Below are 14,580 nucleotides of genomic sequence, written 5' to 3' on the forward strand. Positions count from 1 at the left end.
TTTTAAAAATGAGAAAAACATAAGAAACCGGCATGAGCAGCCTGGTCATATATCAGGATCATTAGTATATATGCACGTTGGAAGCTCAGTGAAAGAAAATCATTACATGTAATAATCTCAAGGTACATTTTACAGGAAGCACAGTACATGATGTAACTAGATGTTAAAGAAGGCATAAAGTCAGCGTGCAAATAGAGAGTCTCTGTCAATAATGGCTTTTCAGATGGTTCTGTACATAATGCATAAATGCCTGGATGGAGAGTAAAGCACGGATGAAGTACTTAAGGTGTGACTCATCCCTTCTACCTGAGTTAGTCATTCCAGGCTCTATTTATATAGTTCATAGACAGTTGGTGCTTCTAATATGGTGGTGCAAAATGAGACAATGAATTCCATCTCCCATTTTTCAATGATTTAAAACAAATTAAAGCAAACAACTCAAAAGCAGATGTCCATGTCATGGAAACAGAAACTGGTAGATAAATAACAATATAAATTGTTATATATTAAACAATGTAAGTTTAGCCACTGTATCCTGTTCCATCTTGTGGTTTGTGTAAGCTACAAAAAAGTGAAATGATATGAGGTCACTCTTGTGTGTTCTGAAATACCTTCTAGGAGCAGAAAATGAGAAAACAGCTCATGGTTTAGTGCTGAGAAATGGACCTAGTCTGGTGCCAGATGTAATTACATAGAGCCACTCTGTAGTGGTGCACAAAGCGTATGCAACCCCAAATCCCTTGACAGGATAATTCACAACAGTAATATAATTTCAAGAATGGAACTACATAAAAATGAGGCAGCTTAGCCAAAGTGGAATAAAAATAACAGCTCCAGCTTTAAATCTTGTCAGGGAGATTTCTTGCTTTAAAGGCACATAGTGAAATCTGTGTTTCATAAATGTTCAGAAAAGAGAAAAAAGAAAACATGTATCATGATTAAATTGCAGAGTTAAAGAGAATATTGAAATAAAAAGCCAGTTTCTAAAAGTTGAAGTCATATATGAATGGTCAAAATGGAAAAGAGACCACATTCTTGTAATTTAAGGGAAATATAAAGCCAAGGTAAGGCACGAGAGAAGTGTGCTGAGGAGCAGACCGAGAAAAATGGCTGGTAAAAAACCCACCTTTTGGTTTATCTAGGTGTAGCTGAAGTTTTTTCCTAATTTAGCCTGAGTCTACCTTTCATAAAGGCTGCGATCTGCTGGTGTGTAACAATGGAATTATGACAGTTGCCAAATAGAGTTTGGAGAAAGATAACTGTTGGAACTTCAGCAGACCAGAGAATGATGTTCAGTGCCACCTGCACTCAAAGGAGAAAGTTTTTATGCTAGGAATCTTTCTGATGGTTTTATAAATGTTTTGAAGAGAATGGAAAAATGTTCTTAAGTATGCCCCTATTTAGAGGAAAATAAGGTAAGAACCACTCTTCTTGAAAATAAGGTTTCATTTTTCCCCATTTAATTTTAAACATCCTGTGTAATAGCTTCTGAATGTGACATCTGAGTAATTATAAGATATATTTTAAAAGTATTTCTTAAAAGGAAGCCTCCTTAACTGTATGCACCTGAAGCTTTTTGAGACATAAATTACTGGCTACATTTCTGATAAAAAACAGACAGTCAAAAAGTGTCCCAAATCATTGGGTTAATAATTTTAGGTCAGCAGGCTTATAGAAGGTATAATTAATGTCTCAAGTTAGAGATATACATATAGTTCCAGTGGAGAGTAATATTATGTATTAGGACACCAAAAAACTATGATGCCATGTCACAAGTGGAGTTTGTCTCCTGATTCATTACTTCTGGAGTTAATTTTTATGGTTTTCTGTGAAATTTCTTTAAGCAAATGCTTGTGTTTGTTCATGTATGTTCATTCTTAATGAACAGTGTGTCAATGGTGATGCTGATGGCTTGCCAAGCTAAACAGGGAGACATTTATATTATTTTGCAAAGTACTCACTCCTCACCTGCCACTAGATGATAGAATCACAGAATGGTTTGGTTTGGAACAGAACTTAAATCCCACCCAGCCCCAGTCCCTGCCATGGGCAGGGCTGCTCCCCACCAATTCAGCTGCCCAGGGCCCCATCCAACCTGGCTTTGAGTGCCTCCAGGGATGGGGCACCACAGTTTCTCTGGGCAGCTGTGCCAGTGCCTCACCGCCTCTGAATGAGGAATTTTCTCTTTATACCTAATCTAAATGTCCCTTGTTTTATTTTAAAGACATTCCCCTTGTCCTATCACTAAGCTTTCCTTTTTCCCCAAGCCCACAGGGATGATTCTTTCTCAACCATGCCAAAAGTGGATTCCTAGCAATACTGTGTTTAAACAGCCCTAGGTGTTCTCAGACTAGTTGAGCCAAGCTTCTAATATGTTTGTCTCTCATGGTTGGCTGATTTCTTAATTATATTAGTCTAGGAATGTTGTTTGACCACATCTCATGCTAGATGCTCAAAAGAAAAAGAAAGAAAAGATAGAAAAGGAGCTGAAGGAGAAAGAGACAATTAGCATTCTCAGAGGAGCTTGATTATGTATTTCTAAATGTTAGAAAACTTATGAATTAAATTTTGACCAGAAACCCAAATTCTACTCCACAAATGGAGAATTGATTCTGATTTAATTTTCCACATGGTTACAGCTTGCACAGTGTTTTCCCCAGTATAATTTCAGGTATGTTTAAATGGCCCAGTTAATGATGCAGACTTTCTTCTATACAAACACTTAAAGAGCCTTACTTCACAAGCTCTCTCAGAGATCGATCTCAAGATTTGCAAGGAAAGGACAGAAGGATTTGTTGTGATTCTTTAAGTTCTTTTTCCTTAGGAAACAAGGCCAAAACTGTGCTACTTGGTGAAGAGGTAAACATCTGTTTTCTTCCTTTCATAGTTCCTTATGTATTTTAGCATTTTAGGTGAGTAATATGTTTTCAATATAAATTGACTCATCTTTTTTTTTTTTTTTAATTGGAATATCTTCAACTCACTTTTACTGGAAACTTACACCTTAACAAGTTTATTGACAGCTATGAATTTGACAGACTTTCGTGACTCCGCTCTGTTGAAGTTAGACATAGGAGGCCCATTTGCAGCAGATGTAGCTGATGAACAAACACAAGAATACATTTTAGTACAAGTCAGCCAGACTGAAGAAACTGGATCAAGGAGGAGACGCCAACAGCAGGTGATAGTCTTTGTATTCTCTTTCACTTTTTCTGAGTTGCGTTAAATCTTTTGTTTTCCATCACTGTGTTTGAGTTGGTTGTATTTTTCCCTGTGGTAAAATTGGTGTCAACATCAGCATTAGAAAAATAATTAGAACAGCAAAGTTACATTTTCCTCTGTCATTGTGAGATTTCCTCTAGCTTTCAATACTTATCAAAAATCTGTAAAACATATGTCCCTTTAAAGTTCACACATTAAAAATTGGCAACATTTCAAGAATTGTCTTAGAAAGATGAAACAAGTGCAAAGTGCCTTTTCACACTCACTGGAATATATTTTCACATTTTGTTGGAATTATTTTCTCACACACGCCATCACCTGTATTGTCTTTAATTCTCTTCAGGCTTTGACATTGTTTATAACAATGTCGTGTTACTCCCTTCTTGAGAACTCAGTGGAGGATCTTTTATGATGTGTCATTGTGTATCACTGAACAATGGAGAACAGCTTCATCGTTTAATAAATAGTATTGGCATATAAACAGCAGCCTCTCATTCCACATGAGGTGAATGTCCTGTCTCTACCAGTGACAACTTAGCCTGTAATGTCAACAGTTTTCCCATGTACAGCCAATCTCACAGTCTACATCAAAAGATTAGTTCCACTACCTCAGTGTGTGGAACGAAACTGCAATGTCAGTTACTCTCTCAAAAGTCCCAGGCCTGTGATGTGGAGGTTAACCCATGCTGCTGGCCGTGATCCCCAAGGATCCTCCACACTGCTGCAGAATATCACTTCCAGCTGGCACTCCAGGGATGGTCCTGGAGGATGGTCCAAGAATGAGAGGATGTTTGCCCCAAACTGAGGGCTGCTAATATACCTAACGAAGTGTTATGAATATAGCCTGGTGCATGTGCTCTCCATAATAAGTTCTCCAAACTGTAAAGGAGATAGAATGAAGAGGTATGAATGATAAAATGAAAAGGCAAATGGTATCCTGATCTCCACCAAAAGAGGGGCGGCCAGCAGGGACAGGGAGGTGATTGACCCCCTCTACTCTGCTCTTGTGAGGCTCCATCTGGAGTACTGCGTCCAGGTCTGGAGCTCCCAGTACAAGAAAGACAGAGAGCTGTTGGAGAGGGTCCAGAAGAGAGCCACAAAGATGATCAGGGGACTGGAGCACCTCCCCTATGAGGACAGGCTGAGGGAGCTGGGCTTGTTCAGCCTGGAGAAAAGAAGGCTGTGGGGTGACCTCACTGCAGTCTTTCAATACCTAAAGGGAGCCTACAAACCGGAGGGGAATCAACTCTTTGAGAGGGTTGATAGCTGCAGGATGAGGGAAAATGGTTTTGAGGGAGGGGAGATTCAGGTTGGACATCAGGGGGAAGTTCTGTACAGAGAGAGTGGTGAGGTGCTGGAACAGGCTGCCCATAGAGGTTGTGGATGCCCCGTCCCTGGAGGTGTTCAAGACCAGATTGGATGGGGCCCTGGGCAGCCTGGTCTAGTATTGAATGTGGATGTTGGTGGCCCTGCATGTGGCAGGAGGGTAGGAGATTCATGATCCTTGAAGTCCCTCCCAACCCAGGCCATTCTGTGATTCTGTATAAAACCTCAGAATAGAGACTTACCACTTTAACTGATGTTTATAATATTACTATATCTGACTCTTTTGCAGGTGGTATACAACTGGTCTTTACCCTTAAGTTCAAGAAGAAATCAGCAAATCATCACAACCAGAACCTTTCAGATACCGAACAGGTTGGCTAAGAGGCTGGGATATGAGCCATTGAAGTAGTAGTTTACACAGACTTGATGGTAAAATAATAAGATAGCATTTTAGAAATAGTATGTCACTCCCTGTTTCAAAAGGTCAGAGAAGCGTGAACCCCCTTTACTTTTTAAATGAATTTCCAAAGATGGGTTATTTTCCAAACAAAGATATTTGTAAGGATAGAGTAAAAATATTTGAGAAGTCTCTCACAATTGTAAAAAAGAAAACAAAACAAAAAAGCACATAGATATATTTATAGATATTTGTTATAAAACGAATATTCATTTTCACTCAAGAAGAAAACAGAACTTCTCTTCTTTTTCCCAGAGGCACCATCTTCTTAAACATTCAAGCTCTCCTGCAGCAACCTGGAAGTGTTCCTCTCTCCATGAAACATCAATACCTTCATGCAAATGTAGAGGCACAAGTAACAATTGCATCCATCATCTTAGTAGGCGTCTATGTGCTGATCATACTGGAAGTAAGTCATGTTTTGTGTTGTAATTTTATTTTTGCCCTTCACTGCAAATGGAACATGAGGAAGAGTTTTGTTCTTGGCATTTAACATACTTCTAAAATCTGTATCTGAATCTGTGCTGTATCTTTATCGTTGTTAATGAACTAAATAAGATATGTGTGAGGAAATTGTTCTGAATTATAGCCAATTCTGGCTTATACAAAAGTTATACAAACAATGCAGTGGTTCTTGCATATTCTTCTGTTAGTGTCTCTTTATGTTTTAATACTTTCTAAAGGATTATAATTTGGCTGTGAGAGTAAAAATAATTTTGGTTCATAAGCAGTGTGGAAAATCCTTGGTTAAAAACCAATTATCTTAAAAACATATTAAGAAAAAAAAACTTTGGTTATTCTTTTTTCTAAGGAACCTCAAACAATAATTTGGTGTGCTTTTAAAAGGTTAAACTGAGCACACTTTTTAGTATGAGTGACATTTAGAAATGCTTTTACTGTGCCACTTAAAGAGGAACTAGAATCTGAATTAACATGAGGAAGTCAAAGGATGCAGGAACTTTAAACATTTAACTTCATTTGAAAGTCTTGAGTTACCAAATTCAAAGAAAATGCTTAAAATCAGCACCAAGGATGAAAAATATGTCAGAAATAACTCAAGCTCCGACAGATATCTTTGAACTGAAAACACCTACTTTCTGAGTATCTTGAAATAAAGTACAGGTGCAGGAGCCCACATTTTATTCCCCCCCTTTTATTAGTTCATGTGAGTGATAACAATCTCGATGAATTCTCAAGTTGAATCACACCAGATTTCTACTTGTATGAAACATGTATCATGTCTATAAGGCATTTAGTAATGTCTAGCATGCTTACCATGTCTTTTCTGTAACTTAAATTTTTCATCCTGTTACCTGCTAAAATGATAAGAAAGATAGGTGAACAGCTTCTTATCAAATATTAATGGCACATACAATATGACAGATACTTTAGACATTTAGATTTGGTCATTCGGGAATAGTGATTTATTTCTATGCATTTCATACATGAAAAAGGAGATTTAATATTTAGAGAGGGACTTGAACTAGATATTGGTATAAATATATGAAAGCATGCAATGCAACATCAAAACAATTGTAATGCTTTTTAATGCAGCTTTTAGTTTTGAAAAAGCTATGTAATCCTATAGCAATTGCAAAATATTGTTTTTTAAATATATGTAGTATCTGAAGTTACATGTTTTCATTGTAGAAAACCACTTTGGAACAATTCATGGGTCAAAGGAAATGAAGGGTTGAAACTGAAGAGCAAAGCCAAGGAAAACATTAATTTTCCTGTTGTTTATAAGAAAAAGCTCTAAAACCACTAGTTTTTTTTATTGTTTCCGTGAAATGATCAAGGAAAAATTTCTGCTGTTGGCAGAAAAATTATTTCATCGCTTTCAAAGACAGAAATAGATCTTTACCTGTAAATTTTGAATTAAAGATGTGGGAATTCACCTATTGAATCATGGTTTTAGCTTTCTCCAGAGTAGCTGTAGAAATGACAAATGCTACAACTAGAGTAAATTTTGAACTATAAATATATAAGCTAGCAATAACTGAGATAGAAATAGAACTTCACTGTTTTTCAGTTCCCCCATGGATCTCTTCCAAGAGATGGATGTTAATATTTTTAGTATATGTAACACTGGCTTACCTCATATTTGCTATTTATAACTTTAGTGCCTGAAGTTGTGCTTTCTCAACACATTGCACTTTATTCCATTAGCTGTTATCACTGTTAGAGAAATCAATTGGTGTTGCTGCAGGAGTGATCTCTCATGGATTTTCATTTTCTGTGCTGTTGCTCTCCTTCTTTTATCTGTCTTTATTGCAGTTTCCTGTGTTTTATTAATTGTCATTGCCAATATAGGTTCAACTTCAGGCATTGTGTACACCCAAGTGCATTTTAGAACTATATTTTCACATATTTTCTTGTACCTGTGAAGAAATAGTTGGGATTTTATCTGTCACAATGCACAAGAGCTATCTGAAGGTTTGCATCTAGCTGCTTTTGCACAGCTCTTTTCCCAATACAGGAAATCACATCACATTCCTGAATTCAACAGTCCACATTCTTCCACATTCCTGAACTCCACAGTCCCCATCGTTTTTGTTAGTCACCAGGGAATGTACAGCAGAAGAGGCTGCAAGAGCTTTTGCCTCCCACAGACACAGATGATGGAAAGAACTCTGATGAAGGAGCATGTTATGATTGAAAGATGAACTTCATTTACTGTAAACTGTCATTTTCTCCAATCTTACACCAGTTCAAAGACATAGGAAAATTCTGCTCTGAAGCAGTTGTTTTCATCTTTATCAGCACCAAATCTGTAGAACATACATCAAGTACCATTCCCTGTTCAGTAGAAAAGTCTCTATGTCTTCTGAAGGCTGATAGAATCATAGAGTGTCTTAGGTTGGAAGAGATCTTATATATAATTTAGTTTCAACCTTCTGCCATGGGCAGGGCTGCTCCCCACCAGCTCAGCTGCCCAGGGCCCCATCCAACCTGGTCTTGAGCACCTTCAGGGATGGGGCACCACAGCTTCTCTGGGCAGCTGTGCCAGCACCTCACTGCCCTCTGAGTAAAGAATTTCTTCCTAACATCTAACCTAAATCTACTCTCTTTTAGTTTAAAGCCATTAATTTCCCCCTTGTCCTATCACTATCAGACCTTAAGAAGTTGGTCCTCCCCTTGTGGTAAGGGCCAAATGAGGTCTCTCCAGAGCTTTCTCCAGGCTGAACAAGCCCAACTCCCTCAACCTTTCTTCATAGGAAAAGTGCTCCAGGCTTCTGATTATCTCTGGGGCCTCTTCTAGACCCACCCCAACAGTTCCACATTCCTTTGGTACTAAGTCTTGTTATGCTGTGGAGCCTGGTTTCTTCATGCATTTATTTTTAGTGTTGCTTCTTTTAAAACTGTTTATATGTTATTTAATCATAAAAATTTGAAACACATTTCTGGCTAAGAAGATACTAATTTTGCCTCTCCAGTTTCTAACGGTTTCTTTTATATACTTGCCAGAAATGTGAATATTTTTGTACTTCACTATCCCACTCCTTGATATTGCCTTTAACTCCGGATATCTCTTACTTACATTTTCTTAGTAAGACCTGTGTGTTCTCTTTTTTTTATATTTTTCTTTTATTTTCCATATAATCATTCTTTCCTTCAGAAAGTGGACATTCATCCACTTGAAATTGGTTTTTCTTCATATATTGAACAGTCACATCATTGCATTTCAGTCTTCGCTGCCCTCCCCTTCTCCCAGAGGAGAAAGAAGAAAAATATGTATTTCTCATGGTATTTCTGAAATAATCTAATCCATACCATTTTGTAGACTTTATAGAAAACAATGCAGTATTTCATTTTATTCTTGGAAGCCAACACTGCACAGGAAATTAAAGCAAAGGTACATTAAATTAAAATAAAACAGCAACAACAAAACAGAATAAAAAGATAAAAAGGTGGTTCGTGTTTACCTGCTTTGATCTTGGCTCTGACCCTTCAGGGTTCCTGAGGAAGAAATGGATTGTAAGCATGCTTTCACCCAGGTCTATGGGGAAAGCTGGTGTAAAGTGCTGATGTCCAGAGTTTGATGTTGATGTTGCTGTACTAAATTAGTTCACAATGTATTTCAAGAAAGACTCTTTCTAGTTTTGATCCTCAAAACATGTAGACCTCTTTGATAGAGAATTTTTCAGAAAAAAAAATTCTAACTAAAAATCTTAGAAAATTTACTTTTTGCCTTCTTATCTGAAAAAAAATGTTTGAAGCAAAAAAGCATATGCTCTCTATTACCTTCTTTGATCAAAATTAATTGTCCACCACAGCCCTTTTACATTTATATAAATTATTTCTTACACTCTATTTGCTCAGATTTGATAAGCAGTCATGTAGAATCTTTTTTTCCATTGATACAGCATAACCAAGTAAAAGTGAGATGGTTAAAAATCTCATTTTTTCCTATGCAATACAGTGAAATACCTTTGACTTCTCCCTTTTTATGCGTGGTAGAGTATACAGGTAGTGGGATAATATACTGATTACCTTTTAAAAAAATCTATCTGCCTATTCTTATATTAAAATATTTGTTAATGTTATAATGTTATATTAGTATTTAGACAAAAAATCTTGAGTTGATAAAGCTCTTATTTGTTATTAGTAATTGCATATTTGTAGTTATGTTGGAACTGCATTAATTAGGAATATGTGCGGAGGAATCCGTTTATTATTACAGCATAGAGATCACTAATTTGGATAAATTATTAATTGCGTACTCTTGTTCAATATTTTCCATTAATAGTATAGTTCATGTTGAGGGCTAAAATGGAGTGTTAGCTGTTTGTGATATTTAATTAAACCAGAAAGTATGAAGGAAATGATCTTTAAAAAATGTTTTAGTGACTTTATTAAATAATGAAAAAGTTACCACTATCATGGTATATGGAATGAAAGTGATACTTTCAGGAATTTGAAATTCTCCACTTGAGAGCCTCCACTGAAATTGTTTTATCACAAGAATTGTCATTCATATTCCCTTATGTAGCTAACTCTAAGGAAGATCTTGCTGGTATCTTCTGAACAGCATTTTAGTGACCTGACATCTTGAATGATTTTTACAGGTCTATATTACCTTTTAAAATGCAAATATGTGAAAGTGCAAAATCTGCCCTTAAAAGGTCTAGCTTCTAATTTTTTGAAGAGTGGACTTATAATCACAATTTTATTAATTTGTGGAAATGGACAATATCAGTTTCTTTCCATATTTCCTTTCTATTATTAACTGATTTAAATTATGAATAAGCATCCCTTAAGCTCAATTACTGTAATACAAAATAGAGTGATTTTTAATAGCAACTAACCAGCAGAAATTAGCTGCAGACATCAAAATTACTACACAATTTAGTATGCAGTTTAGTGCAACCATTTTTCCAGCATTGTGGGCTGGTTGAACCAGTATCAGAAATCACTAATACAAATGAAATAAGGAGGTTTTTTTTAATACTACTGTCCATGCTCACAAAGTCCTTTTTTTTTTTGTAAAAAAAAATAAAAATAATAATAACAATAATAAAAATAATAAATATACTTATTTCAAATAGGGTGGCTATTTGAATAGTTTCATGCTTTAGAGAGGGAATAAGAAAACTGAAAAAATATTTGCTAGGATATGAAACATAATATGAAGAGACTGTGAAAGGCTAATCTTAAGGGAGATCTTGTTTTCAGATGAAGAGAGTCATAGAAACTCTGGATGAGCTTACTCAGCATGGTTTGCCACTTCCCATCCATTCTCATATTGATTGGTGATTAAATATAGACAGAAGAGTGTGGATTAGTCTTCCCACTTCCACATATGACCTACCAAAAATTGCTATTAAAGGGACAGAAGAAAATCCATTGCTTTTACTGGAAAAGACGTTGCAAAAAAAAAAAAAAAAAAAAAAAGAAAATCAGCACAACTGCTCTCCACGTCCCTTAATATATTCCTGCAGTTATTATTTCCAGTCATGCTAGTTTGTAAAAATTGTGAAGTATTAAAACACTGTTGGTGTTGGCAGAAAAATAGAGTAGGTTATCAGAAGGAACCATCTGTATTTTTTAGTGAAGAGTCTGAGCTGTATCTCATCGGACAAGACAAAATTTGTCCTCATCTGCCTTTATGACTGGGGCTGGGTAGGGAGAAAAAGAGCACAAGGTGGGGGCAGAGCTGAAAAAGCAATGTCCTTGTGTTTGCCAGCCATCCTCCAGCTGTACAAACATGACAGAGAGCAAAGACTTCTTGATTCTCTTGGTGATCTGTGCCATTTTACATGAAGATAGATGTTTACATGAGATAGAAATGGAGCCAATAGGACCCATAGAGCAAACTCGCTAGATGGAGGCATAGATCATTAATGCTGGTTGTTCCACGAAATCTGAATACAGTGTGGTGACATCTAAAATGTAAAATCCAGTAGAGTAATCTAGCTTCAAGAAAAATTTAGATACCTCAGGAGCATGCTGGCTGCATCTTTCCTCGATGGCAGGTAATTTTAAGTCTACTTTCTTTACAATGAGAGTGATGAGGTGGTGGAACAGGCTGCCCAGAGAGGTTGTGGATGCCCCATCCATGGAGGTGTTCAAGGCCAGGCTGGGTGGGGCCCTGGGCAGCCTGATCTTGTATTAAATGGGAAGGTTGGCAGCCCTGCCTGTGGGTTGGATCTTTATGATCCTTGAGGTCCCTTCCAACCCAAACCATTCTATGATTCTATGATTCCATGATAATTCGGAGACCCTAGTAGAATAGAGAACTATATTCAAATATCTCCTATTGCTTTTGTTTTTTTCCCCAGCTGAAAATGTGCAAGATAATAAGGGCTGTCTTGCCAGCCCTTTCTCAAGAAAGTGATACCTTCATAAATAGAATAGACGGCATGCACTGGGCAAAGGCATTGAAGCCTATGGAGTTGTGGTAGGAGGCAAAGTCTGCTGAGATAGTTGCTATAGGACTGGACTGAACATGTAGATCAAGATGTAGGGAAGATCCATCCCTCCTGTTTCCTGGATGGAATTTTTTCCAAACTTTACTCTGGATTTTGTCTATGTGTTGGTGAGGCGCAAACAGAAGTTTGTGACTGAGCTAGTAATTAAGTAGTATGGACTGTGAAACATTATAGTCATTTCTTTCCTTCCTCTGATATAGGAGGATCACAGAATCATAGAATATCCTAAGTTAGAAGGAAGCACAGGAATCATTGAGTCCAGTGTGACTTGTTTGGAGATACCCATGACTTTAAAGCAGCTGTGCAGGCATATTACAGGTCATTTCTTACAAGCAGCAGTGGATTGGTACTGCCAAGGTGCCGTGATTTTTGCCACTTAGATGGAGTGGAGACACTGCCACAACAAAATGGCTCCAATAAGACACAGCTAGCACCAGTTAGATAAACTACAGTTAGAACTGTAACTGTCAAAACTGCAAAAAAGAAGTGTAAAGGAAACACAGAGTGCTTTAGGGCAAGGATAGAAAAAGTTAAAATAAAAATACTGTATTAGCAAGGAAAATCCTCAGTTTGATCTCAATTTGCTCTAAGAACAATTTTGTATTATTTATCTGAGTTTACAACCACAGTTGTCTGATTTTTCAGATCTATCTTGGTGAAAATCTGTCTTTCCTCTATATGTGTGTGTGTGTGTGTGTACGTACAAGTGTGCCCTTTAAAGAAAAATGTCTTAGATGTGGTGCTTCTTAGGCAGTACTTCTGTAGTGTGTAAATTGACCTTAATTAAGAACTTCACAGAAAAAACATTTCCACTGGATGGTGCTGCTTGCTATTCTGGGAAGTAGATGGCATTGCTAGCTTTAAAAGGTGCTAGCACCCAGGCTCCACTTTCCCCAGAATATTATGCTTTTCAGTAATAATAGGAGTCATATTTCCAATGCTAAGTGTAAAAACTAATTTCTAAATGTCCGTTTTCTATTCTCCATTACCTTTTAAAACTAATTTTTAAACACTATATGTTCAATTTTTGAAAGACTATCAAGCACAAACGTCTTGCCTTTCTTCACTGACTGTATATGTTGATTTTTTCTGTTTGTTTTGTTTTCTGTTTGAGACAGGCAATAGAACATTAAATTAGCTTAATTGAATGTTGCTGTACAACTTCTACCCTGCCTACAGCAGAGTTTTAGAGGGCCATGAAGTTGTAAAATTTTAACAAAGTATTAAAACTGACATACACTTCTAATGCACACAATCATGGATGAGACTGCTCTGGGATTGCAGATGGTGTTTTCCTTCAGCAAAGACAAAAATAACATGGGAGAATGTAGGGAGCAGACTTGAAGTTTTGTGACTTTCTTCATTTAATTTCTTTACATTAGAAATTCTAATGTAGTGAGACTTTAGGATGCTGTGATAACTAGGGGAATACAAATGATTTCATCTTCTTTTCAAGAAAACATTCCATAACAGCAAAGGTTTTGCAAGACTGAAACTTGTTGCCAGGCCAACCTGTCAATATACAATAGTTTTGGTTATGTCTGCCTGTGGTAGCAGTCTGGTTTATCATCTTTCAGGTAGCACCACCACGTTCTTTTCTGGCTCAGGACCTGATATCTCTACTTTAGTCATATAGCAAATATTTTTTGTAGGTAAAATATTGCAGGATTTATATGCTTTGAAACATAAAAATGATCACTGTCCTGTCTATTCACAGGGTTCTACTTTTTATTTGTCTGACCTGATTACACCAGGTCAGATTACAGCAGGTCCAGAGGTCCCTCCAAACAATATAATTCTGTGTTTCTGTGATTCATTCATCTTGGTGTATCTCTGTCCATTTTTACATCAAGACAAAATCCCCAAATACAGAGCAAATAAAAACATACACTTTCAACATTTGAGTCTGCGAGACTCTCAGACTATCAGTTATTACTGAATTTTCCTAACCAGTATTTCTGTAAGGGGTGTAGTTTTCTTATATCAGAGCCCTCCCAGCAGGAAAAGGCTGGAAAACACTCACTAATGACTTTAATGGAATAACTGCGAGATATGACAGACTCCTGTTTTTTTAATTTAACTAATTTATTTATTTTATATGAATCTCTTAGAAATAGGTATGATGGTATATGGTGATCCTAAGCACACATTTCATGCTTATGCTAGTACTATCATATTAAATTACCACTGAATTTTTTTGAAAATGAATAATCTTTTTGTTTTTTTAGGTACAATGATGTGTTTTTGATATATATTGCCTTACAAAAATGAGCCTGATACCAAGATTTTCTAAATATTAATTCTAGTGTAAAGTCTAATTTTACGATTTGCTCGCTGTGTGTAGGTACACCGTATAGATAATATTCTAATTTTCAGACAAAGATATAAATAGCTGTCCTTGCTCTTAGTGACTTTTGCAATGCTTTTAGTACCTTTGGAATCTTAGAGGTACACAGTATTTCAACATCTGTTCCCCATGTGCTTGCCCCAAGAACTATCCCTAAATTCTTCATCAGTGTAAGATATACTTTCTAAACTGAGTTGAGCAACACTCTTCTGGTTCATTAAATCCCTGTAGAATTTACTTGCTACTACTTACCTAAGTAATTCTGAGGCAATTAATTTTCTGTTGTCCATTTTGCA

General features: G+C 36.6%; 1 protein-coding gene across 1 annotated transcript in view; it reads left to right on the plus strand.

Annotated features, from left to right (window-relative positions):
• OCA2 (OCA2 melanosomal transmembrane protein) overlaps positions 1 to 14,580 on the plus strand; it is a 200,479-nt gene that overhangs the window by 36,360 nt on the left and 149,539 nt on the right. The window contains exons 7-9 of the mRNA XM_052664808.1: positions 3,024 to 3,181; positions 4,838 to 4,920; positions 5,261 to 5,414. Coding sequence (XP_052520768.1) covers positions 3,024 to 3,181; positions 4,838 to 4,920; positions 5,261 to 5,414 — 395 coding nt within the window. The remainder of the gene's footprint in view (positions 1 to 3,023; positions 3,182 to 4,837; positions 4,921 to 5,260; positions 5,415 to 14,580) is intronic.

Source organism: Tympanuchus pallidicinctus, unplaced genomic scaffold (genome assembly GCF_026119805.1).
Source record: "Tympanuchus pallidicinctus isolate F22 unplaced genomic scaffold, pur_lepc_1.0 scaffold6, whole genome shotgun sequence".
In the NCBI taxonomy this organism is placed as follows: Eukaryota; Metazoa; Chordata; class Aves; order Galliformes; family Phasianidae; genus Tympanuchus; species Tympanuchus pallidicinctus.